The 26959-nt window shown below is 30.0% G+C and overlaps 2 protein-coding genes across 2 annotated transcripts; one reads left to right on the top strand and one right to left on the bottom strand.

Annotated features, from left to right (window-relative positions):
• Window positions 1-8285: 8285 nt before the first annotated feature.
• On the bottom strand, window positions 8286-14231 carry LOC114377081 (MLO-like protein 10). Its single transcript, XM_028335473.1, has 15 exons — window positions 13856-14231; window positions 13047-13104; window positions 12710-12930; window positions 12168-12284; window positions 11714-11774; window positions 11475-11563; window positions 11128-11202; window positions 10949-11037; window positions 10795-10844; window positions 10661-10701; window positions 10412-10585; window positions 9996-10031; window positions 9831-9898; window positions 9556-9616; window positions 8286-8925 (listed from the first exon to the last, which is right to left on the bottom strand). The coding sequence occupies exons 1-15, from the start codon at window positions 14057-14059 to the stop codon at window positions 8467-8469; spliced, it is 1803 nt and encodes a 600-aa protein (XP_028191274.1). The 5' UTR covers window positions 14060-14231; the 3' UTR covers window positions 8286-8466.
• Window positions 14232-22267: 8036 nt separating this feature from the next.
• LOC114374158 lies at window positions 22268-25835 on the top strand. The gene is made up of 5 exons (XM_028331765.1): window positions 22268-22476; window positions 23641-23755; window positions 24066-24165; window positions 24732-24818; window positions 25460-25835. Exons 1-5 carry the CDS (start codon window positions 22416-22418, stop codon window positions 25592-25594), a joined length of 498 nt encoding a protein of 165 aa, XP_028187566.1. The 5' UTR covers window positions 22268-22415; the 3' UTR covers window positions 25595-25835.
• Window positions 25836-26959: the final 1124 nt, after the last annotated feature.

The raw sequence follows: 26959 nt of genomic DNA, 5'->3' as shown, positions 1-26959 counted from the left end.
TTGTTGATTTTCCATGTATAATACTATGTTTCTATTCCTTTTTCTTATCCATTGGTTTGATTTTATGAACTGTAGCAGATAATTGTGAATCCATCCCTTATCAAAGCAAATGAAAAAACCGTAATTTCTAGAGGATACTACTAGATGATGACATGTTTAATATTTTGAGCTAAAAGACGTGAAGAATTAAAAATACATTTAATGACAAAAAAACAAAACTGAACCAAGAACTCAATTTTAAAACCGTCCATGAAATAAATGTGAATCTGGAATTGGGGCGTTTTAAATTCTAACTGGGAAAGTGTACCAATTATCGAGAAGAAATACGAAATATTTGCAGCCAATTGTGGCACTAAATTTAAAGTTTCATGTTAATTTTCTGCTGTATCTTGCTAGCCTGATTGTGTCATCAACTTTTGGGCGTGCCTTCAAAACCACAACCCCAAGTTTACATTTGTTTACAGTTTTTAAAAGAAAGGCTGATAATTTAAAATAACCAAAAATAAAATAGTAGCAAGTGGCCCTCTCACTCTTTTTTCGTGTTTCTTGGAAGAAAACATGAGCAACTGAGTACTATTGTCCAGCATCTATGGTTTTTGGCCACATGATACTGCACATTTACGCTGCATGTACATACGAAGAACGGAAAGACATATTTACGTACGTATTCCTTATTCCTTAAGCTTTGGTCTTTGTGTCGTGACTTTATTTATTTTCGAGATTCTAATTTTTCGAATATGGGACTCCATGTGTTTTCAAGGATCTTGTTATTTTATTTTTATATGATTTTAGTTTATTCATTAACTTACATTCAATATTTAACAACATTATCAACGCAACACTTTATTGACACTCTATTACACTTTTACATAAGTATCCTTTTGTTAATTATCGGATGTCAAATTAATATATGAACTAAAACAATAAGAGAATTAAATTTGCAGAAAGATGATAGTAAAGGCGGGACATATATATATATATATATATATATATATATATATATATATATATATATATATTATTAAGAACAAATATGATACGTACTGAAAAATATAATGCTGTCTTTAAATTCTCTAAATTGATAGCACGAAATAAAGCTCCCTTTCGTGATTTGTTTTTTAAATGTGAGATATAAGTTGCCGTCATTCGAAATCAGAGATTCTTGATTACAGGTGGAAAGTATTGGCCTTTATGAAAAGTTGATGTAAATCTCACCTCAAACTACAGGTTTTTTTTTTTTTTTTGCAAGTAGTAGAGAGATATGTCTAATCTAAAGATTAATCCAGCCCATCTCTTCAGCTAAATTCGGTTTCTCATACAAGGAATTTTATTTTTTTTCCCTTTTGTTAGGAGAAAAAAAGGAAAAAAAGAAAAAAAAAAACTTTAGCGATGGCTGGGAATTGATTGCACATAAAAATGTCCCCATAATGGGTTCTATATGTTTAGCAAGTTATGAGACGTATGATTATATATCATATATCATAATACCCTACAAAATACTAACAAAATCTATGAGCAGTGACAGAAAGAAAGTGGGCAAGAGGGAGAGGATTGAAGGCACCCAAAGAAGAGAATGCGTCGTCTTTTGAATTTTATAGGCTTTTTTTTTTCCTCCTAGCTACTTTGATGAGTGAGCCACTAAGGCTCGTTAAACATGTGCTAGTGTCTGGCACCGTGGGGTAAAGTCTGAGCTACTTTTCAGTTCAATTTATAACATAACATTTGTTGTATATATAATGTTGCAATTTCCAAATCAATGATTGACGGAGATTAAAGCCAACGTGACACCCATTTCATTCTCAATTCGGCAGTGGATGCGTGACATTGCCGAAAAAAGAAGAAGAAGCATCGTCTCTTCCCCTTTCAGCATGTGTCCTTGGCAGCAAAATACAACAATAAGAAGAAAAAAGATCACAACATTTATTTGTTTATTATTGCTATTGCTATATCCCAAAAGACCATGCATGTAGCTAACTAGATATGTAGTGTCTATTTATAATTTTTTGTTTGTTGGGGTGATTAGTTCGTTTGCATTATGGAGCCAACTAATTTGTAGGAAAAGGCTACACACTTTCTGTCGAATAGTCACAGATAACAAACATGCATAAACGAACACGCAAGAGTATTATGGTCAGGAAGGACAGACAATAAAGGAGGTGATCAAAATCCTTAACCAGGTGTGATAATGGCTTATCCTTTAAGGAGGCCACAAAGGCTTATCCTTTAACGAGAAACAACGCCACATTCCCAAGCAGGGGTGTCTATTCTAATTCATTGAAGCTATGTTTGAATTGAAATTAGAAGAATACTTACCTAAATTTTAATGCATTATAGCGAATTTCAATGCATAACATAAAAGAAGAAGAAAAATTATCGTTCGGAAAGTAAAAAAGTTTTTGAGCTCTCATAACTGAAATCCAAATATACACTAATTTATTTGTGATATTCGAAAAAATACTTCCTCCCTCAAATATAAAAAAAAATTAACTAATTATTGCAATAGTTAAAAAAATTATTTAATATCATTTAATTTTATTAATTACATTTAAAAATATTTTTCCTAAAATGTTCTTAATTGAAATTTAATATAAAAATTCATTATATAAAATAAAATTCCAATTAATTGAAAGATCTTTTTGAAATAATATCATTAAATAATCTGAAAGTAGTTAAATCTTGTTGAGTTCATCAAACATTTTTTTGTTGCTTATAATTAATTCGAGAAGGAGTACCCTTTTAGAAAATATTTTTTTATATACACTACTTTAATAATCTATATTTATCATGAGAGAACAAGTACTCTACCAAAAAAATTGTTGATCATTGTTGAATGTTTGACAAGTGTAAGTGTACCAAAATATTCAAATAGTAATATTCGAAAGTCCGAGTGTCAATTTCTACAAGACTTTATTTTGTACTTGCGTTGGATAATTTCTTTTTTATAAGAGGAAAAAATGAAATGAGGTAAAAGATGAACTAAAAGAAACAATAACTAAAATAATAGATATAAATAAGAGACAAAAGATATAATAGGAAATTCAATGAGATGAGAATGCTATGACCTAGCATGTCTTATTTGTCTAAGATGTATTATTTTAGATTTTTCTCTATCAATTAGGTAAAAAAAATTTATCCACATCAATTAGAATACTTGCCCCTCATGTCTCATTCTGACAAACATATCTTACATATTTATTTCTCAAATGTCTTTACTAAGATTCAATAGATAAAATGCATCAAATTTTAATTCTAGATATTTATTTTGAAGCATGAGCATAATGCAATCACTCTATGTCTAGCAATGATTTTATTATGATACCCCTTCCTTTTAATTCTATTAGAAATTATCCTTTGTCGAGCGACTAATCCCTAAAACTGATGCATATAAGACCTTTCTTGTATTTCTATTAAAAAATATATGTCGAGTACCTAACCCCTAAAGATGATACAAGGATGAATGATACATGAAATTAAAATAAGAAAGGATAATAGGAAAGAAAACATCTATTTGCATTGATAAATATGAAGCATACAATACATCTTTTGACTTTTAGACCTGTCAAATCGTAACTAAAGGTTTAGCCTCTCATAGCCATAAAAGGTCTTACACTTGAAAAGGGGTATAGAAACTGATGGAGGAGAAGGGGTGAAAAAAGGAAATAGAAAATAATGAAAGAGAAGAAATAATTTCCTAAGGGAGAGATCTCAGGCTTTAGGTGTGTATTAGAGTACTCAGTGTGTCTTTTTTTCTCTTTGGCGGCTTGACCATCTTTTTATAATTGTTGGAGTGGACTTGGGCCTGCGCGATTCACTTAGCACAGGTGTCTGTATTCGCATTAAGCTTGTGATGCTCGCTTAGCGTGTGTGTCTCTATTCGTGCTTAGCACGCCTCTTCTCGCTTAGCGCGTTAATGCATATTTTCGTGTTGAGCGCGTCTTGGGCTAGGCCAGATGCCGAAATCTTCTTATTTCATATTTTTGCTATTTTTTACATCTTTTTTACTTTTAATCCCTCCTTTTTTATATCTGCAAGTCATAAATAAGAAAAATATTAATTCTTAACAATTAAGTAAAATAATTGCTAAATAAATATTTTTAAAGTTATTTTTATTATATTTTTGTTATAAAAAATAACTCATATTTAGTCATCATCAATCATAATTAAGTCAAGAAGAAGTAATCTTTTAGAAAGAAAAAAAATTCTTTATATACACTACTTCTACAATCTTTATTTATCATAAGAGAACCTTTATAATTAAAAATATTATTTATTGTTTTTAAAATAACAAAAGTACTGAATAGTGATGACAGTTAGAATCTAATTAAAAGTTGACACCACTTTGCGAAATATCTAAATTCAACTCTAGGAAAAAGTCCATACAGACGATACTAAAACTAATATAGAAGACAAATAGACAATTCTTCCAAAAAGAATAAAATAACACTCCATTAATGGATGATTAGGTTTCGGATAAAAATTTAAATTGATACCGATTTGGTAAATACCGAAATTCAACTCTTGAAACCAAAAAACAATTAAAAAAAAATCAACTCTTGGAAAAAGTCCTTACAGATAATAAAACAACACTTAAATTAATGCATGAATAGTAAGTTTTGGGTAAAATATTTAATATAATTAATGAACTTTCCCTGCTAAACTTATTCGTGTAAAAAAAAAAAAAGCAACCAATATACAACTGATAATAAAAGGGAAATATATTCAACAATAAGCAAAGTTATCTTTTTTCACGAACCGAGTGATAGTGGCCTGCATCTTTAATCGAGTGATTCAGAATTTGAATTATGAAATAAATGAATAAAAAAAATATATTGATTTTTTTAAGCTTAAGAGTGTTTCACTTCCATATCCTCGTATGTATTCTCAAATGAAAAAAATAAAGGTGCGTAATTCCCACAATGAACAAACAAGTACTATGTCCAAAATGATTTTAACTAGAATTTATAATTATGACAAGTTAAAGATTACAAATGCATCATGACTCAAACATTTTCTAAGATAAATCATTGAAAGTACCAATCAATTAATATGAAATTGTTTTAATTTACTTAAATTTTTTATGTTTAAATCTTTTAACACATTAAATATTTGAAATAAGAATTTTATTATGATTCTACTTCGCTCAAGAAGTATTACTAATGATTAATATAAAAAAATCTGGAAGGGATATAGGGGATTATCACTATAGATATTTTTAAAAAATTTTATATAAAGAAACCTCACATCAAAATGCATTGCCCTGACTGTACATTACACCTCCCGCGCGCTGTGTTTCTTTGACTAAAATTTGCAACTTGGAACCTTTACGAGGTGCATATATATAACAGTGTGGATGTAGATGTAACTTTATGATGATGATGATTTATCCATGGGGTAGTGATAATCACACGAACCTGAAGGGTAACCACGTGATCGTGATTCGTGAAGGTAATAAATATATCATGATATCATAGGAATAACGTTTTCCTTAGCATTTACACCAAGTGCATATCAACCAAAAGTTGCACATGCCTTATTAGGTGGCTTTATAGCATATGGCTAGAAAAGATTTACCATTAGGTAAGGTCACTTGATATTTTGTAAAGATCATATATATTAATAGATAACTTTGTCTAATAATAATAATAATAATTTTTAATATCACAACTTGATTTTTTTAAACAGAATTATACATGTATAGAAAAGATTTATATCTAGGATATTTGTAGAAGAGAATCAGACATTTACTTACCAGAACTAACAACCCGTAGCATCGTGGTATATATTCTTATTTCTTGGTATATATAGAAACATCTAATGTGATTGTTCACTGGATTTTGTTTTGAAATTCAACGCACGCTGAGATGGTCATTTTCATGACGTATTTCATTCTCAGTTCACTCACTGATTTTTGTGTAGCGATAACAATCACTGCACTGCCATCGATCGCACAAATGCAGAAGATATTTAAGTGATTATTACAGGTCCATTACACATCAGTTTATCAAATATTGTTGTCCAGTGCTCCACTTACTGTCGAGTTCAACATTAAATGTACTTTTGATGTCTAACTTATATATTTGTTAAACAATTTCATTTAGCGTCAATTAATTTTAAAATAAAATCTAACAACATTATAAGCATTTTGATGTGCTAGCTATCTCATGTTGTATATACAGACCGTTTGTAAGTCGCCCTATATATATGATTTACTGCACTGTTTATTAACCGAAACCTCACATAAAACATTAGTATATATGAATGAATTAATTAAGGGTCGGACTATTTTTTATACATTTAATTTTGATTCAGTGCTAGCATAGAAATTTTTTATGTTAGTACTTAATGAACTACCATATTATATTCAATATATTTGTCCTTTTATATAACTATAAATACAACCAAATCTATTAAATCAGTTAGTTGTGAACATAAAATTGGATAATTACATTAATAGTTTATGAAATTAAGTTGCGTATATCTTCATTATACATATATACCTACTTCCACTCAATTTGAATGTTTATTTTACTTGAGTGTGCATATTAAAGATATTTTAACTTTTCAACTAACATTTAAAATCTAATTATTTTTAAAGTATAAATATCATCGAAGTGGATTATATTTCTTCCAACAATAATTTTTATATACAAAATTAGAAATTGAACTTTCAACTTGTTTAAAAGACCTTGCTATTTATTAGCCGTATCGGACTTTATTTACATGGAATAAGAATATCTGTGTACTCTCCTCACCTAACTATGTGATTTTTCTCGTGTTTGTCATGTATGTCATCATTTGAGATTCATATCAAATCAATTTTCCTTTCCTTTTTCTTGTTTTGTTTAATAAAAATACTTCCCTTTATTTTTAATCAAAGTTCAATTTTTTAAAATAATGTCAAATATAATGGAATGTGTAGATTTGGATAATATCCATGAAATAATAAATTTTAATCTTAGTGCAATCATTATATAAAAAAAATTGTGTTTACGAATCATCAGTAAAGTCTGAACCTTCCTTTTTTACGTGTTAAACTATTTGATTGCCAGTTTAAATATAACTTGTGTTTACTTTTCTTATTAGATTTGTTCTTGCTGAAGCTTGGGGCCTCTTCCAAGCTGTCCAGTTATCTTCTCAACGCACCTCTCCAATGTTATTTTTGAAGTGGACTCTAAGATCCTAGCAGACAAATTCAACAAGAGGCCAAGACCGAAGACTGTCTTCCAAACTATCATTAAAAAATGTCTACATTTGCTTTTAAATTTCATTCCAAACTTAAGGTAAGTTTTGTAAGGCGGCAACTCAATCATGCAGCTCATACATTAGTAATGAAAAGCCATAAACTTGTGTTTCTTAAAAAGAAAATTGTTCTTTGAACAATGAGTTGGAAATTGATCACTCTTGATACAATCTTACTTAATTTCTTGATCTACGACTGAACTGCAGTTAATTAATGGGACTACAAAATAAATTGGTTGGAGGATGGAGAATCAATTACAATCTTCTACATTCATGATCATGTCAGTTAATAAAATAACAAATCTATCGAGATTTCATGCTTTTGACATTGAGAACAATAATTTGGAAAAAATAAAAAGAATATTGACATTGGATGATTATTGGGTATTAATAAATTTAAAACAAAGGGTTAACAATTAAGAAAATATGAGTTATAGTGTTACACGTAACTGATCGCATAAGTGAAACCAAATACCTAAGACATTCATAATTGAATTGCTTTGGTTTATTTTCATTCCTGTAGAATCTTCTTTCTTTCTTTTTTCCTTTCTTTATATTTTCTTGACTTACATTTTATTTTAATCATCCACAATCTTTAATGTTGCCAACAATTCTTTTGAGATGATATTTTAAATTTTTTAAGTATATGCCTTTGTCTAATAGCAAATAGTCACAATAGCAATAATTTTGGACAACAGCTTTAAAACATCTAAAATATTTCATTTTCTTTTTTTAAAGATAAAAAAATTGATAATAGATATTCAATACTAGTTGTCAATCATGCCAAGAATCACTTCAAGAGAAAACAATCACTAAAAACTTATTTATATTAAGATGGAGTCAAATGCAACTTATATTCATCTTTCAAGAAAGGAAAGTATATATATTAAAACAAGAGACAAATAGAGTGCAATTTAAGTATTTGCTAGGAGACAAAAAAACATAATTTACTCTTGTAATTTTTTAATAATTCACCTGTATTTAAAAATTGATTCCTGATTTTGCACCGTCGGAGCCTTTTAATTCTCAAGCATGGATGAAAAGTATCGACGTTAAAAGCATGGATATAATGTGAGGGCAATGCTTCCATTAGGAGCAAGTGAATTATGCTGATCAAGAATGTAAAAATTCATCTCTAAGTTTCAAGATACCCCATGATCTAGAAAATGTTTTTTTCTTCTTTTTTATGTGAAGATATTGCAAAAGAATAGAGGTGAATATATGCTGCTATGTGGTGGTTCTAATTTCTACGGGGTCAGGTTTTGCAAATGAGAATTCACCTTCACTGCTACTGTTGGTTTCTCCCTCACTATGTTGTCTATGTTCTTCTTCTGCTTGTTGTTGTTGGTCGCCACGGTCCACTCTTACAATGAAGCTAGTTGTTTGCGACGACACAGGAAACAACTCAACATCATCGGATTCATATTCATGATCATGATCATGATCTTGATCCTCGTACGTTGTTGAGTGGCCGGTAGTTTTGAAACGGTGTAGTGTGGGAACAGAGGAGGAGTGCACTGTTGAAGAATTACCAATGGGGCTTCCATCCATGATTCGTGCACTCGACTTTCCTAGTGTCACTGTTCCTACATGCTTCTTCTTCTTCTTCTTCGCATCCATGTGCCATTTCTTCAGAGCCTTGTTTGTTTGCTCTTCAAATACTGCTGTTTTCATCCTTGAACCCATCTGCGTGTATGTGTGTGTTTGCAGTGATACATAGTCGCCAATTAGACCAATTCAAACGTTTATAACTTGCAAATATAAATCGTATAACATTATGTTTAAAAAATAAGCTACTATATATCAAAAACATTTAATAGAACATTGACAGATTGACTATTATTTGGTCCAAACTTCTAGTCATTTGATCTCTACAGTTCCACAAACTTTACTCTAACATATAATCATATATCACCCTTTGCTATATATTAAAAACATTTAATAAAATACATTTTCTGATTTATATGTTATCTTTCAAAATAGACAGGAAAAAAAAGGGGTAGTAAAGACTAAAGACATATCACATATTGGAAATAACATCACAATTAAATTTTTACCAAGATTTCATTTGAATGGTTTGGTTAAAATAGCTTAAAAAACATAAGGAGGGTTAGTGGCATTGGTAATTATATTGGAGTTCTGTCATTTCTTCTGTGTACCCCTCTGTTTCGGGTAAACAACACTCTACACTCGTGTGTGATATGTCTCGGTTAAGTTCATGCCAGCCCAAGATATTATATATGATTTGATGAAATCATCAAACCTTGCAAGAATGTCTCAGCAGAAAGCTAGGGAAAGAAAAACGTGAAGGTATACCTGAGTTACAAGAGCATATAATGGAAGGGTGATATAGCTGCAGAGGCATAGCATCGAAATCCTGCAAAGCCCCGTGAGAATTAATCAAATTAATTTATGATATTATCAGAGACGTCGATCATTCTAATGTTGGATGCGTCTATAAGACTCCCTCTTAAGTTTTAACTATTGTTTTCAAAAGCAAAGGGGATAGACTCAACAAACAACATAAGACACCTATTAAAATGCCAAATGTATTCTTAGGCAAGCAAGGGAATTTCAGAAGGAAGGTTTACCCTATAGCTACTTTTAATGCTGCAAGCTTGTAGTCAGTACGGAAACAGTTTCTCACCCCAAAAGAATACTGCAAATAAGAAATTGTTCTTTTATTATTCAGGAATATAGACAATAAAAACACATTGGCCTATAGCCAAGAAAGATAGTGTTATAAACTTCATTACCCATATCCACAAGATATATGTTATTTGGAATGCGTTCTGCGAGTGTAAGAAAATCAGTTAGTTGCTAACCTTAAATAAAAATAAAAAAATCCTTCAGATATTTTTGTAGAAGATCCACCAAACTATCTCAAATTGCATAATGATATAAATTTTGCAAATCCAAACCACATGAAAAGATCATTGCTTTTAAGCTGTTTAATGTTTATCAAAAAAGAATATGATTTGCCTGAACAGACAGACAAGTTATTTTCAGCATTATAGATAATTAGTGTTATGCATCAGAAAAGTTCATTTGCGACATGGTAAAGCTGCATTCAACTACAAATCTCAGATGTAATAACTAATAAATTGTCTATTCCGTATCAAAAACATTTGTAATTTGACTAGTTTTTACTAAAAGAAAACCCACTGAATACCTGGAACAAAGCAAAATGAATAACATGAAGAACTAACTGTGGTTGACCAAACCAAAAGTATTTGTCTGAGCCCTGGACAAGAGGCATTCCTTGGACAACTGCATGTCTTTCGGTGATTTCAAGAGCCATCTTTGCCAATATAGCTTGAAGTTTTGTTCCAACAGCCAAAATTAACTGCAACCAATCAAATGGCTTACAATTCGAGATCCAATTTGAGAATTTCATATATACAGAGAACAGAATGCTTACGACAACAGGAATTAAGGCTGCCCAAATTGTGGTACGCCATCCTGCAAAATTATATTTATTGAATTTAGTTGAATTTTCAACTACAAAATTAACAAATTCCATAGGACACCCCAGACAACATAGTTGCCTCTTACCATTAATATTGATGAGAAGGTAAACTACAACTGATGCCCAGAGGATAGGACTGTCAATAACATAGTTAGCACACATTTCAAATATAGAAGGAAAAACCTTACATAATACAAATATAATGTTGCGTATACATTTTACTGTTGTTACTAGTGTTACCTGACTCCCACAACCACCTTGAAGTCATCTTCTAATGATCTTTTGATAAACTTTTGGAAATTATATTTACTTCCAGGAGCCAGGTGGACCTATATATACACATAATTCACAGTCAATATAGAAGAAAGGTAAATCCACTAAGAAAAGAACATATTGTTCTATAAGAAGTGTTGACTCACAGTGATAAACCCATTGCGCAAAGTCAAGTAGTCAGTCTTATTTACAGACCTATAAAACTGCCTAAAGAAGCAGCGCTGAAATTGAAAAAAAAAAGTTGTTACATCATCACTTTTAAAAATAAGCATGAGAAATAGAAGGTATGGAACATTTGAGTTTTGACATAAAAAATTTGCTTAAGTTGGCCAATTTGATTTTTTTAATCAGTGTTTAATTTATAACTCAAATTAATGCCAGTAAAGTACCATCTTTTTGTTTCTTTTTACTAAACATTACATGTCTACCGACTACCATGGTGCCTCTATCTTGTTAGCAAAATTAGACTAGATATTAGCGAGGTGGGTCTTACAATGTAGAAGAAGATGGGAATCCTTGTCAAAAAGCTGGTATGGGCTCTCACGAATGATGTTTCGTGAGTAAACCTAAATCTTGAAGCAGCTGCATGCACACATAAATAGTAAGTGACAAATATACGCATGAGGTTTCATGTAATACTAATAGTATTTCCAAGATTAAACTTGCAAGTAAAACCGAAGAAATAGCAATTTTACGCTAGAAGAAGAAAATATACATTGTTTGAACCCATACCATTGGCGAACTCATAATTATGAGTTGAAGTCTCCGCCTCCCATGCCTTCCATCCACGTATCTGCAGAAAAAGTAAAACTCTGAGGTTTGGAACTATAACGGAATTTAGTTTCATCAAAATTAAATCAATTTAAGACACATTGCCTAAAGATCTAACCACAACCAAAAATGTACTTCTAGACTAACGTTTCCAGAGCAAGACAAAAAAAAAGGCATAAGGTTGTGTATCCTTAATATGCAGTTGCACAGATATGAAAAACAGGTTAATAAATGTTAGTAGCACGCTTTCTAACATACTCTTTTCAGCACACTCTTTATTATTCACTGAAATTCACATCTCATTTAATGAATCTCTGTCCAAATTTTGTAATTTTTAATAAAATTTGACTAATAGTAAAGTGTGTGTTGCTAGCACTATGATCTAGTCTACAAAAATATAGAAGAAAAAACAGACCTTTAGTCTTCCAAGCATCATTGTGATAGCACTGTAAAACACATGAATGACTGCTAAGAAGAATATGAGGATGTGTAACTGGTGCAATCCATTGACAGATAAAAGTGGCTCATGTCCCTGTAACCGCCAACAATTATATAAGCAACTATTCTTAGGAGATAAAATTGTTAATAAAGTCAGGCAGTGGAAAAGAAATCGTTTATATTGTGCTTATATAAATAAATAGAATAAATCAAAATATCATTATTAATATACAGAAGAGGTGGTAACTATAAAGGATCTGCATAAGAAAAAACTGTGAATAAAGATTGTAAATCTCTGTAAAAATGAAAATGATTATTATTCTCTACAGCAATTGATAAAAGAACTAACCTGATAAGCAACTGTTTTCAATTTGCTAATCTATTAAAGTACACCAACTACCTATACTTATAAGTTTAGCTGTGAGAAAAATTCTTCAAGGAACTATTCTGTTTCCAAAAAAGAATATAGAATAGATGAAAAAGAACAACTGAATAAAGGTCAACACAGTTATATTATACCTCCCTGCTGCATTTGAACGAGGCAGTATCAGCAGCTAAATATCTACGCTCATAGGACAAAAGTTTCCTACGATGTTCCTCTTCACTATCTGATGCCTTTTTGGCTTCCTTATACGGACATGGTAACATAATGTCTGCGAGCTTTTCAGGAATACATATTCTGACAATGTAACTCTGCCCGAAAGTTAAAAGCAGTGAAATGAAACCTAAAATCATCAACTCTGCAAGAAAAAAAAATGAATGAATAAAATATACTAGTACTAAAATATGACAAATGAAATGGTTATTTATTGCAAATAAAGATCCAAAAGAGCCTTTGACTTATTAAAATTCTTACCAGCCTTGACCTTTTCCAGAGCTTCGAGCAAAGCCGTCTTGTGCTTTTGTACAAGCCACTGAAGAAAATTTCAACGGGTGAGGGAAAGAGTACATGCACAAGAGAATTCCAATAAACACCCATCATGATCACAACAATCCCTCAACTTTATACTCCTATATTTCTAACACTAACACTTCAAATTCTGTGCCTGAATTTCAATAAAAAACAAAAGGATACTCTAATAAAATACTACTGACTCTCCAAATCTTCCTCGGGAGTTCTAAACAAGGGAAAACGGAAAAATGGTAAGGAAAAAACTCACTCTTATGGAAGAAAAAAAACAGCAATAAAAACTTCAATTTTAAATTGTTATGACTAACTTGCATGAATTATTATAATTGAATAATACAACTCTTAATTTGAACGAAAGAAAAAACTATTCTTTAAATTGAATGAATCAATTCAACTTTAAGGAAGAAAACAAATTTTCAATTTAAATTGGTGCTTTAAAAAATTCTCACAAAGGCAATTTAATAGAACCACAAACACAAGATAAGGCACGTAATGTCACAGCTAACAGTAAATTAGTCATCTCTGTAGGTCCAATGACCAAAATTCAGCAAGGAAAAAAAATAAAAATAAGATATTCCAAATTAAATTAAAGGGGACATAAATTGAGAGCAGCAACTAACGTATTTTTCTGAAATGAATGGAAGAGATGTAGAAAAGACAGTTGAATTAAATGGGAAACGCACAAACAGAGAGTTAATGAAAACAATAATAACTACAGAAACAGAGGTTCAGAGTTTCATTAATTGCATACACACCGTCCCAACTTTGTGGAGGCTCTTTTCGAGTGCTATGGATATCAAGATGAAAACAGTGCAGACAGCAGCAACGGCCCATGTTGGTGTCTGGTCGAGGTCTCTGGAACCGCTTCTACTCCCACCAGCTGCCATGGCCAAACCTCCAAAACAGAGCCATGAAAACAACACGGAACAAAACAGGTTTCTGAACTTTGAGCTATACATGGAAAAAAAAAGACTAGAACTTAGAAACAGGTTTTAGTTTTATGTAGGAATTATGTGTCGGTGTTCCTCGTGAAGAGAATATAAAGAAAGAGGTTTTATTATATACGAATTGAGAGTGTTGCTTAGAACGAAGGAAGGAAGTTGTGAATTGCTTAGACACTATAGCCCATTGGTTGTTGCTGATATTATTATTTATTAACAAAAATTCATCAAGAATCTTACCGTTATTACTTATTAGAAGTTGTAAATGGTTGACTTAATTAATCGTTAATGGTGGTCATACCAAAAAAAAAATCTAATGGTCATACCAAAAAAAAAATAAAAATCTAATGGTAGTGGTGGGTCATACCAAAAAAAAAAATATCTAATGGCAGTGGTGTCAATTCAAGTTGGGGCGCTCAAGGCAACCGATTGTTAATAAACAAAATATCAGCTTAGGTTAAATTGGAACAATGTAATCGCAGGCCAAAAATTTTCTAGCTAACCTAAGGTGATACTTAACAAACTAAATTGATACTTCATGGTCAATTTTTATGTTAAGCCTAAATTCAGTTAGGAATCAAATTTAATAGATATTATTTCATCAGATAAAGTATCAATTTACTTTGTGAAGTGTCACCCTCTCTCTTAAATAGTTCTTAAATTAACAAAATTATATAAGTACCTACAGTATTCAATATCCATCAACTTAATTCTTGAGTTGATATATTTTATTGACATTGAGAGATTAATTTAAAGAATTTTTCAATACTTGAAGTTGAGGGATTATGTAACATAATTGTTAATATTTTAAGAATACTTATATAATTTTAATACTTTAAAGACTATTTAGGGAAAAAAATATAATACTTCAAAGACCAAATTGCCAAATTGGTGATTTATTCTTTTTCCATCAATTCATCATATTTGTTACTTGGTTTATCTTGTGTGTGTTTGGAATTACATTATCCATCGATGGGATGTAATTCAAGTTCGACACACAATTAGTATTAGGAGTAACATTTTCCTTATTTTTCATTTTGACTTGAAAAACATTGATATGTACGTTGACAAAGCTGTTTCAAACATGTTAAGTCATGAAGAACTCAATGATATCTTAGTTGGTTGCGTATATATGGATAAATTTATGGAACTTATATTCAAAGACTCACTCATGGAATTGGTTGTCTTTGAAATCGAATGCTTTTGAATTTATACTATATTCTTGTCGGTGTATGGATCCAATATCTTGCATCAATCGAAGTTGTTAACACTGTTGAAACTGCATTTATCGTAGTTGGATCTGAATACCCCTTATATATCTTAATAATATACCTATTGCTATTAAAAAAAAATGTAATTAAGATTAGGTATGAAATTTTAATTAACCTGCATTTTTTTTCTTTAGTAAAGTAAATTGTTTCGATTTCTTTTTTTTAATGATATTTTTTTTCTTCCCATAACACCTTTTCATTTTGACGTCTCTTTCTCTTTTCTATGACTTTTTTTTTATTTAATACATATTATTAATTTGTTCGATTATACTTACTATCATATATTTTGGATTGAATAAATATTGACCAATAATAAATGATTTATCAAGAAGATACATGACTTCTAAAGAAAGAATTTTTCCTTTTTAAATAAATGTAAAATTTACAGTCAACAACAAAGAAATGAAAATTTAATAACACGTCTCAAATTTCATTAATTTATGTTTAATGACCTTTTATCAAAGAAAACAATTACTTTTTGTTAACAACTTTTCTTCTAAAGCTTACTTGTCTATAAATATTAATAATAAAAAATTATTTCTTTTGTATATATATTTCTTATTCTTAAATTATCCTTCAATATATATAACTATTTTTATTTTCTTTATGAACCTTTAAATATAATTAATGTTACTATTTTCCTCAACTGTTTTTTATTTTTTATTTTAAAAATAGGGGATAGAAGTATGAAGTGTCTCTGTCAACTAGTATGAAATAATAAATTTCATTAAAGAAGAGACAAAGAAAAATACTACTTTAAGAGACAAAATAAATAAATAAAATGTATATCAGTGTGTATTTAACTATTTATAAGGAAAGAGACCCTAAACATCTAGGGTGTTAAACTTATCTGATATTAGTGATTTCACGCATATGTTCCACATTTCAAACCCGTAATAAAGAAAAGACAATTAAGTTCCTATAGTCCAAAAGTAGGGGTCCTTTAATTCCTGCTTTTGACGCATAGAAATAGAATAGAAAGTCTATCAGATTGTCCGTTTATTGAAAAGTATGTTTCATATTAAAAAATACTAAATGATAAAATATGAATAAAATTTATTTACAAATATTATATATGACATATTATCAGAGTTTTTTAAATCTCATAAAAAGAAAATGATTTATATTTTTATCATCCGTGTATACTTATACGAATTAATAAATTTTAAATATTAACTAAAATGAATCAAATTGTCAAACTACTAAAATAATTTTATAAAATAATTATAATATATCATATTAATAATAATATTTTTATTATAACATATTATTATTAATCGGACCAGTTCATCATGATTAAAAAACTTTTTTTTAAGGTTTATCACCTGACTTATTTAATCAAATATATTTTTAAAAAAAATTAAATTTGATCTATTTACTGAATAAATTAGACCAGATTAGATGTTAAATAAACTGAATCATAAAGCTTTGACGTACTTCCACCCATCTTGGCATGGGAACAATATATTTCCAGGATTTGATTAGCTGCAATTAACCGTGATCATCAACTGGTCTTGATATTTATGGAAATTTGATCTATTGAGCTTGAATGTAGTTGTAGAAGACAATAGGTCCTTATCATGCAAATGCAATCATCCATTCATTTTCCTTACTCCTCATCCCCGAGATATAGTCAATTAGTCAGTCATCTGTTTAAGAGTAAATTGACTTGTTTTTTTGGATTGACCATGACTTTAATATTCTAATTAGTATACAGGTTGTGCCTTGAAATTCTTTTTTTCTTCTATCTACCAAAGATGTGGTTGTGTTTTTTTTCTTCCATCTACTAAGACGAGTGGAGACTGGAGCGAGCAGAGCACGGATGAGGGACGAAGGACTTTATTTTAATTTTTAATAAAATGTTTTACTAAATTAAATTAAATATTAAAAAAAAATCCATTACGAAACTTTTGAAATTTTAGAGATTCAACCAATTACATGCATCTCTCATGGAACTTTTGAAATTTTAGAGACTCAACCAAAAATAAATTTTTTTAGGAATTCATTACGAAATTTGAATATATTTTAATATTTCGGAAATTTTTAACATATTTAAGTCTAAAGTAAACAACCATCAAGTGATGTCTACATGCATTTTCAAATGTTTTTTTTACCAAAGTGCACCTTCTTGATTTTTCCCACAATATATCTATTCAAAAATTATTTCCCAAATTACACTTGTACACTACAAGGAGGAACTCGGGTTTGACCATCACGACTTCCGTTGAGGTTTTTTTTTAAATTTAAATGATTAAAAAATATAAATATTATATTATATAAATATATTTTTAATTGATTTTAAAAATAATTTTTATTAAATTAATTTTTTTAATAGCTAATTAAATTACTTTTTTAATAAGAAAATGATATTATTAAATATAATTATTTTTGTTATATTATTTAATTTACTTAAAATATTTCTTAGGTGAATATTTTTTAAAAATCTGAATTTTGTTTAATAATATATTTATTTTATTAAAAAAATTAAAATTTTTAATATTATTATTTTACTAAATATAATTTGTTTGTTTATGTCATTATATTTAATTAAAAATGATAATACTTTTTGTTTAACAATTTGTTCATAGAATAACATTATACTACATTATCAATAAAATACTTAAACAATCACATTTGATTAGGAAAATCTTAAGATGAAAATATGTTAAGACAATTGTTTTTGTTATGGTCATGTTGTCGCTAAATCCCATATTTTGTTCTACTTTTCCGTTCCATCGCATTTGATTAGGCAGCCATGACGTGAGAATACACAAGTGTTTAGTCTGATATTCACCACAATCACATTTTTTGGGATTGTAACATTACTCTAAACATTCTAGGTGGTCTAGGTGTTTGAAGTGGGGATTGAGTCTTTATTATAAGAAAAAAAAAAAAACACAGTCTGAATTGACATCATTCTACAATGTGCACACGTCTTTAAAAAATTAAATGTCTTGCCAACAAAACTGACATGAAATGGACAATTCATAATCTCTTTTTTCACTCTGTAAATTACCATGGACGTCTGCTGGATTAATTACACGAGAAAAATCACAGTTCAAATTGACAACACTCTGCAATTTGCACTAGTATCTGAAAATTAAATGTCTCACCAGCAAAATTAACATGAAATGGATAATTCAGAATCTCTTCTTTCACTCTAAAATTATAATGGACGTCTGCTATATCAGTTACAAAGGAAAAAAAAACATTGGATTTTAGAAAACCCTTTAGGAGGACCACAACTCTAACCTTATGAGATTTCACACAACATACCTTCATAAACCAAATTTAATCTTATTACTATGTCATTTTTGGGAGGAATAAGCAGCCAGACCATTGCTAACTCGAGATTAATTTTCATTTTTCCAAATGGATCAATCACTCGTCAAAGTGGTGTTTATTTTCAAAGTCCCACTCTAACACCAATACGAGTTCCTAATGATTGTTCTTTTGATACACATAGAATGCACAACACCATTCAACTCACCAACGATCAATTAGTGGATGAAATCTACTACCGACAACCATTCATAGATACAGGTCAACAATATTTTTTTCAATCTCTACAATTGAAAAATGATGATGATGTTTACACAATGTTAATGTGCAATGAACAATACTCGTGTGTTGACCCTATAGAATTATTATATACCATCAATAGAACATTGGATGCTATACTCAACCTGCTTCAATCCACTGTCACTCATACTCTTGATGTCATTATGTATTACAATAGGAAGTGAAACATACCATGCCAAGGTGGGTTTTTGGGTTACTCCTTCATTGGAACTAATTCAATAAGATTTCGTATTCCTTCCGGATGCAACATGGACAAACTCAAGAATTTAATCATGCAAGTTGCACCTATGTGAGTTCCCCCTTATGGAATTCACGAATCACAATTGGTGGTCAGACGATTGTTCTTTCGACAACCAAGTCATGCTAAGTATTCAGAAAATTTAATTGAATATGAAATAACAGAATTGAAAAAATGAAGACGCACAATTCAACGATTGCAAACGATTCTGTCTAATAGAAATTTTGGCTATTTCTAACAAACCAGTAACCGAAATAGAAGAAAACATGTATCCTGCACAACATATTTCAAATTATCAATTAGTTTTTTCATATTTGCGTTACAATTGTATATTTTTAATTTGTTTTATTATTCTCGGCCATAATCTCAGTTACCACACTTTTAAATTTTATGTCTGTTATATAAGACAAATGTATCCATTATTTTTTCAGTGTTTTTTAATTTATTTTAATACTACTAATTAATTTTCTTATTTTTTAATTAACAAACATAACAAAAAAACCATCAACGACACATAAATTTAACTAAAAAATTACATACAACGTAATTAAAAAATTATATTATGATTTTATCTAAATTTTTTATTTTTCTTTATCTGTATTTTCTCCTTAAAAAATTCAAAAAAAATTAATTTAATAAAAAAATATTTTTAAAACCAATTAAAAATATATTTATATAATATAATATTTATATTTTTTGAATACTTTAAATTAAAAAAAATCTGAAGCAGGGTGGCCAAACCTAACTTCCTACCAGTAGTGTGTGCAAGTAGTGTAATTTGGGAAATAATTTTTTAATATGTGTATTATGGAAAAAATCAAGAGAGAGAATATGCACTTTGATAAAAAAAAAAAAACTAGTTTCAAAATACTAACTCTTTGCCACAGCCAGAATCGATCTTAATTAGAAAGTCAGATTTATATTGAAATTTGCAGATTTAATTATTTAGCACGCACATTAGATTTGAAATTTTATAGTATTAAAAATAAATATTTTTCCTATTTTGTAGAAAAATAAATTAAAAAATGTATATCTATTACATATTCTGACAACCATGGGTGTTAATATATATAAATCAACAACCATCATTATCAATAACCATTAACCATTGTTGCTGGGATTAAAGTTGCTCGTAGCATATGCTTCTTCTCCCACGTTGCTGTCAGCGTGAATGTCCAGAAGGGAAACACATACAGTGTATACTCGGGTAAGCATTTGTATATTTTGACATGGGGTGATTTTGATTTTGTAAAATTAAGTTAAAATGAAATCATTCGTATTTGAAATTTTTTATCTCAAAAATAAGTTTACAGATAACATACAACATATTTTAAAATTGAAATGAAGGAATATTGTTGGCATTCAGAAAAAAAAAAGATTATTAGCGGATACAGTGTATAATTATCGATTACTTTATAATTAGTATTCCATAACATAAATTTACATAAAAGTTTGTAGTATGAAATTTATTCTCTTAAAATAAAATTTAAAAAGAAAAATTAAGATAGAAAATTGATTATATATATTACAAGAAAATACATAGTTATTAAAGTGTATCTTGAAATCATAATTTTTTAATTGATAATAAATTAAAATGGACAAAATTTCACATCTGTTGTAAATAAAAAATTGATAGAGCCACTCTCTGTCAAATTTTACATTTCGTGCGATGAATAGATTCTACAACAGGATTCGAATTAATTTTTTTATGAGCTAAGAAAAAGATTTTATAAAAGGGTACCAGAAATACCCAAGAAAAAAAGTAGCAGTAGAATTCGAAAGAAGAAAACACAAGCAGACAATCTGAGAATATTACAGCTATCAGACCTCTAATACCCTATAAAGTTTTGCCGTTTATACCACGTTTTGTCCCCCACCCCTTTTACCCAACAAAGCCAATTATAAAATGAAGAATTGAAGCTATCACTTTTCCTTTTCACCTTTATTAATTAGGTCCACCACATTTGCTTGGTTAAAAACAATATCATTTCGGTATAGCCATTGTGACCAACCCACCGCAAGCCAAATGATACAACATGCACCATTCCTCCTTTTCCCTGAAATTAGTTAAGCCCAAGTGCTGCCATAAATGTGATGTCGGATCCTCGGGATTCCAAATGAGACTATAATCTAATGATCTGGACAAAGACAAGGAAAACGTGATTATCATAACACTTGAAAATGATGAGAATTAAACTAACTCTCGCTGATTACTTAAAATATTACATGTTTAGATTCGTCAAAGCAATCTATATAGAAACTATGAGAATTAAACCAAAAAGAAGAATCAATTGTGTTATTAAAACTTCGAGAATCATTTTGGAGCACCAAGTGTACGAGAAAGCAAGATGGTAAGGGGATGATTAAGATTAGTATTTGACGGACCTAATTGAGTTCAATTATTATTAAATCATCTTGTCAATGACATTGGGTAGTATTTTGCCCTTTCTGTCATATTTAGCATAGTATAAATTGAAAAAAAAAAATGCTTGATGTCACTTTCAACACCACTTGGTACAGTTTTAATGACACCAATCAACAAATATGACAAGATGTATGGCAAGCATTTTTTTCCTCTTCTTTTGATTGTGTTACATCACCCTGTAAACAAAACGAATACATAATCAGGTCTGAATGGTATTTTCAAAACTAATACCAACGTTTTTTTAATAACTAATGCCAACGTTAATGCAATCAAGAACGTACATTTGGTTTGTAGCATATTGAAATATTTCCCCCCCCCCCCCCCCCCCCCTTTTTTTTTAAATAACGATAAAATCAAATATTTTTTCAACTGGCAATTACTTCTGTTTTTTTATTTTGTGAGTTATCAATGTTAGATTATTATGACAACTAAAAAGAAACAGAGGACTTTCTGCATTTGCATTCAATTCCTAATAGCGATTAATATAAAACATCTTTTTTTTAAAGAATATACAACATATTTGATAATAACTTGATAAATGCTTTGTATATTGTTTGAGTATTTTCTTATTTGATAATATAAGTATTTTCGTGATAAATGCTTTGTATATGTTGTAGCCCATAAGTTAATGGGCCGTGGCAAAAAGAAACGAGCCCAACTTCAAGTGAATGCACCATACTGGTCTTGTTAATAACGAAACTAAAACGAGATCTAGCGATATTATCGAAGCGCAAAACGAGTAGCAGGATCTGTTGTTTTTGTTCTTTTTCGTTTTCTACGAGGAAGGAAAATAACAATAACAGAGGAAGAAAGAAAATTACACAGTTTCAATTTCAGTATCAGCTACACTTTTTAGAAATGGCTACTCTATCAAGCTTCATCGCTACGCCGAAGAATCCCAATACCCACTTTCTCTCAGGTGATTACTTCCATCACTATCATCATTGTCATTTCCCGAAAGGGCACCACTCTAAAGTGAATAACTGTTCCCTTTTTTCTTTCAATTTTTTTGCACCATTCATTGCTGTTCCTTACACTGTATTTTCCGTTCTGTTGTCGTTCCGTATATCAAGTTTGCATCATTTTTTTTTTCGTGCTTGTGTATTTGTAATTCTCGGATATTCTAAAAATCCCTTTTTTGGGGGGCCAAATGAAAATTGAAAAAATATGGAATTGTTTTAGTTGTGTGTCTCTTTGGTGTTTGGTTCCTAGATAATGCGGAAGCTTGATTAGACTGACATGTGGTTGAATTGCGTTAAGAGAATAAGCCACTTCCCTTAGGCTATGTTTGGTTGGGGTGGAAATGAACTGGTGGAAGATGAGAATTTGAGCTAAACTTGATTGTCGTGTATGCCTATATGCATTGCCATTTTTACTCCAACCAACTATATCATACCCAACATATATTTCTCTTTGTTTCATTTTGAGGAGGATGTGATACTTGATTCTTCATACATACTTGCTGCCGTCTTTTTCTGTGTTTTGATTTAGAGAAAAGTATAGAATTTGGGCCCCAAAAGATGTTACGTTTCCCGTAGTTGTTTTTTTTTTTTTTTTTTGTCTCCAAAAGTTTCTGTCTATGCAAATTGATTCCCAAAGAGATGAACTTGTTAGCAAGTTTATTTTACATTGGTAGAGTGAACTTGTTAGCAAGCTAACACTTTTATGACCTATTTGGATAGACGAAAATCTTCAAAGACAAAAAAAATACGAGTAATGTAACATCTTTGAAGAATTAAATTATATATTTGCTCTGGTTTATTTAGGTTTTTGTGGATATGAGTTGAAGTTAGTATGCATGTAAATCTAATTTTGGAGCCACACAATCCTGATGCCAGGAGATGTAGTCTTGGGCAAGGTATTTGAGTGGGCCTTTTTCTCTTTCCAGGTATTTGGGATTTTTATATCTGTACTACTGGCAAGTGGCAAATAACTTACATCTTTGTGCTAAATTCATGGGAATAAAGCATGGTGTTTGATCCTTGCTACTGTAATTGTGAATGGTATCTTACTAAAGCTATACATATCAAACACCTCCTATCTAGTGATTTTCCTGCAATTCTTATATTCAAATTATTGTCAGGTTCCTCATTGACGATGGACAAATGCTTCTTGAAAATCAGCTCCAGTGAACACTTTCCAGGTTCCTCTTTAAAGACTAAAGCAACACGTAACCAGCCACTTGTTATTCGAGCAGGGTAGGAGGACAGAACTTTCTGGTGCATCTTGTTTTTCTTTTTTTTTTGGGGGGGGGGGGGGGGTACATGACTGTTTAGTATATAAGCCTAGAATATGGTTTGGCTACAACATATATTATAACCCTCCAGCTATTCTTGTTCTTGTTTCATTTTGTGTTTCTAATTAAATATTGTTGTGATTGTCGATTGTATCTTACATTTAACTCTTTTGCTTGTCTAAAATATTGGCACGACCATAATTTTAACAGGTTAGTATACCTTTTGGGATTATGTTAACTTTATAGTGTTTCTAATCTTTCTGCTAGAACAGTGGTGATGGTGGAAGACCAAGTAGTGGAAGTGGTTTTGTTGGTGGTTTTGTATTGGGAGGACTAATTGTTGGAGCATTGGGTTGTCTATATGCACCTCAGGTATGTCAACATTTTCCTTTTCTTGTGGCTGGGCAGAAGGTGTCTTGTTTCTTCAATTTATTATCATTTACAGGTGTCTCATTACCCATATTGTGGAATATTGTCTCTACTTGTGAAGAATATACTTTACTTCACTTTGGTCCAACTTTAGTTTTGCTTAAATCTGATGTGAATCTAATCTTAATTCGTTTCCATCACCTTACTCTTATAAAGTTGAGAGATAATTCCCCTCATTATGTACATATGCATCAAATTTCAATATGATTTCTTCATTTTTATTGGCACATCTGCACTGATTTGGTTCTATTTAAGTTGGCTCTCTTTGGAATCATGCATCTATGTTGTTTTTCAACAATTGTTGTGTTAGGTTTGTTTTCACATGCTTGAAAAGAAAGAATGCATGGATGGATTTACTAGTTTTTAAACCTTTTTCTTTCAAGTTTATGAACGACAATTTTTTGAAGATGGAACTGTTTTTTATATGTTGTTTTGACTTGAAAGATTGTTTAATGAGTTTAAAGGTCAGAAAATAGATTATCTTTGACTTCTATGTTATTACTTTGCAGATAAGCAGGGCACTAGCTGGAGCTGACAGTAAAGACTTAATGAGGAAACTTCCAAAATTCATGTATGATGAAGAAAAAGCTCTAGAGGTCAGGAAATTTTCCCACAGTTACTATTTACTTGAAAGTTGAAACCATGCTCATGGAGTGTGTCTGAATGTTTGTGAAAGAGGAAGAACTTCTGCTTATGTTTAGTATGTGAAATTCACCCCCTCCCCCCTCCTTCCTCATAGAAAAAGACAAAAGAAAACATAACCAAAAATTGGTGCCTGGTATAACTTAATGAGTTTGTCCAACAATTGAAGTCAATGACCCAAAATATGAGTAGTGAATTCAGAAAATTTACATTACTTACACATAAGTAAATATTTGCAAAACGATCACAATTACATATAAAAAGTACAATATAAGAAGCTAAATTCATTGTTAATGTAACTAGATTGTTAAGTAAAATCTAATTCACTAGGGTCAGCCTAGTGGTGGGGAGTTGGAGTAGATGCATGAGGACTTAGATTTGGTTCTCATTGCCGTCATTGTACACAGAGAAAACTGTATTATGCAGGAAGTAAAATGTTGCATTTGATTTTGAGGGATTTTTGTTTTGAATTTGGAATTTATGTTTTTTTCACTAGCCATGAGTAAGTGTAGTTTTTTTATTCACTGTGGATATGAGCTTGTCATACAAATTAATTTGATGAAATTCATGTTATCTTCTGCTGTGATGAAAACAGAGGACTCGCAAGGTGCTAACTGAGAAAATAGCACAGTTGAACTCTGCCATAGATGGTGTTTCTGCACAGTTGCGGCCAGATGAAGACTCAAATGAAATTGCCCTGAACTCAGAGGAAATTGAAGCTTCCATATAATTAAAGCAATTTACGATGTCTAAGCACAGATTATCATCTTTTTTTCGTAGTTAAGAAAATACTAACTTTGGTTATTGGATTAAAGTTTTAGGAGTTAAGTTTGCTTATGACATTTAACTATTTCTTTTTATAATGGTTCGTTGTTTACATATGGTATATCTAGTGAGAATACTGGTTTATTGTGAGAAATAAGAACTATAAATTTGAATTTTGATCAAGATTAAAAGTAAGTTAGTAATCACATGAATCTTGATCACTTAAATAAGTTTTCTTTTTCTCACAAAATTATCATCCCTTTTAATCTTTATCGATTTATGTAGAATTATATGGTCTTAATTTACAATTCCCATTTATTACAATAAACAAGAGTTCTCACTTGTTTTTGCTTCTCAAATAATGACAGCGCCAATCAGCCATGAAATTGAAATCAAAGTCGACAAATAAAAAACTGTTTGTCATTTACTCCAAGTTGATGTCACAAATTGCTTTTGCATCATCTAATCTATTAATGTATGTACTTGTCACACGTTGGTTCCAGCAAACATATATAATGAATGGGGGCATAAGCTAGATCTGAAATTTACATTTTATGTTCTGTTCCTGAATAAGTCTCCATTAAATAGACAATGTGACACTGACAAGTTATACCGATAATTCATTTAATTTACAGTCCATCTTTATCTCATATAATTAGTAATATTGAGGGCAGATACATGCTAATTTTTTTAATATTTATATGCAACCCCAATTATTTAAATTTGTATACATCTTGCCTACTAATTATCATAAATAGGGAGAATGATCTTCAGTAAAATTTAACATGAGAGATGTGAATTTATCATATCGATTCAAAACTTGTAAACATGATTTTATAGCTTTTTTTATAAAAAAATAAATTAAATAATTCAACGGGATCCTGTAAATAGAGGTAACAAGGTGAATCAAATTGTACCAGTATGTTATTGGTTTAGGTATACTTAGAGTCACGTGAATAAAAAAAGAATGTAGTTGTAGTTAGTTAAATACACTTTATTAAAAATATTAGTCAAGTTTTATGATAAAGATTAATCGTTGATAAAAATTAATGATAACTTTATATCAATAACATGGTAACTAAAAAAAATATTTATGTGAAATTATTATATATGGGAAATTTATGCTGCAATGAAAAATAATGAATGAACCCTAAAAAAATATTTCCCTTAAAAAATAATGCTTTTTAGTGTTATTTTATAATCAAAACTAGTATTTTAGCATGTATAATGCATATTATTTTTTTACTCAACTTTCCATTTTTGACCTTAATCCAAAGTAATATAATTATTTAATTTTACTTGTCATACTTCATATGTTATACGCAAAATA

The sequence above is a fragment of the Glycine soja genome, chromosome 11 (assembly GCF_004193775.1).
Source record: "Glycine soja cultivar W05 chromosome 11, ASM419377v2, whole genome shotgun sequence".
Classification (NCBI taxonomy): Eukaryota; Viridiplantae; Streptophyta; class Magnoliopsida; order Fabales; family Fabaceae; genus Glycine; species Glycine soja.
The sequence above is the reverse complement of the archived record's forward strand: the minus strand, read 5'-3'. Positions and strand labels throughout refer to the sequence as shown.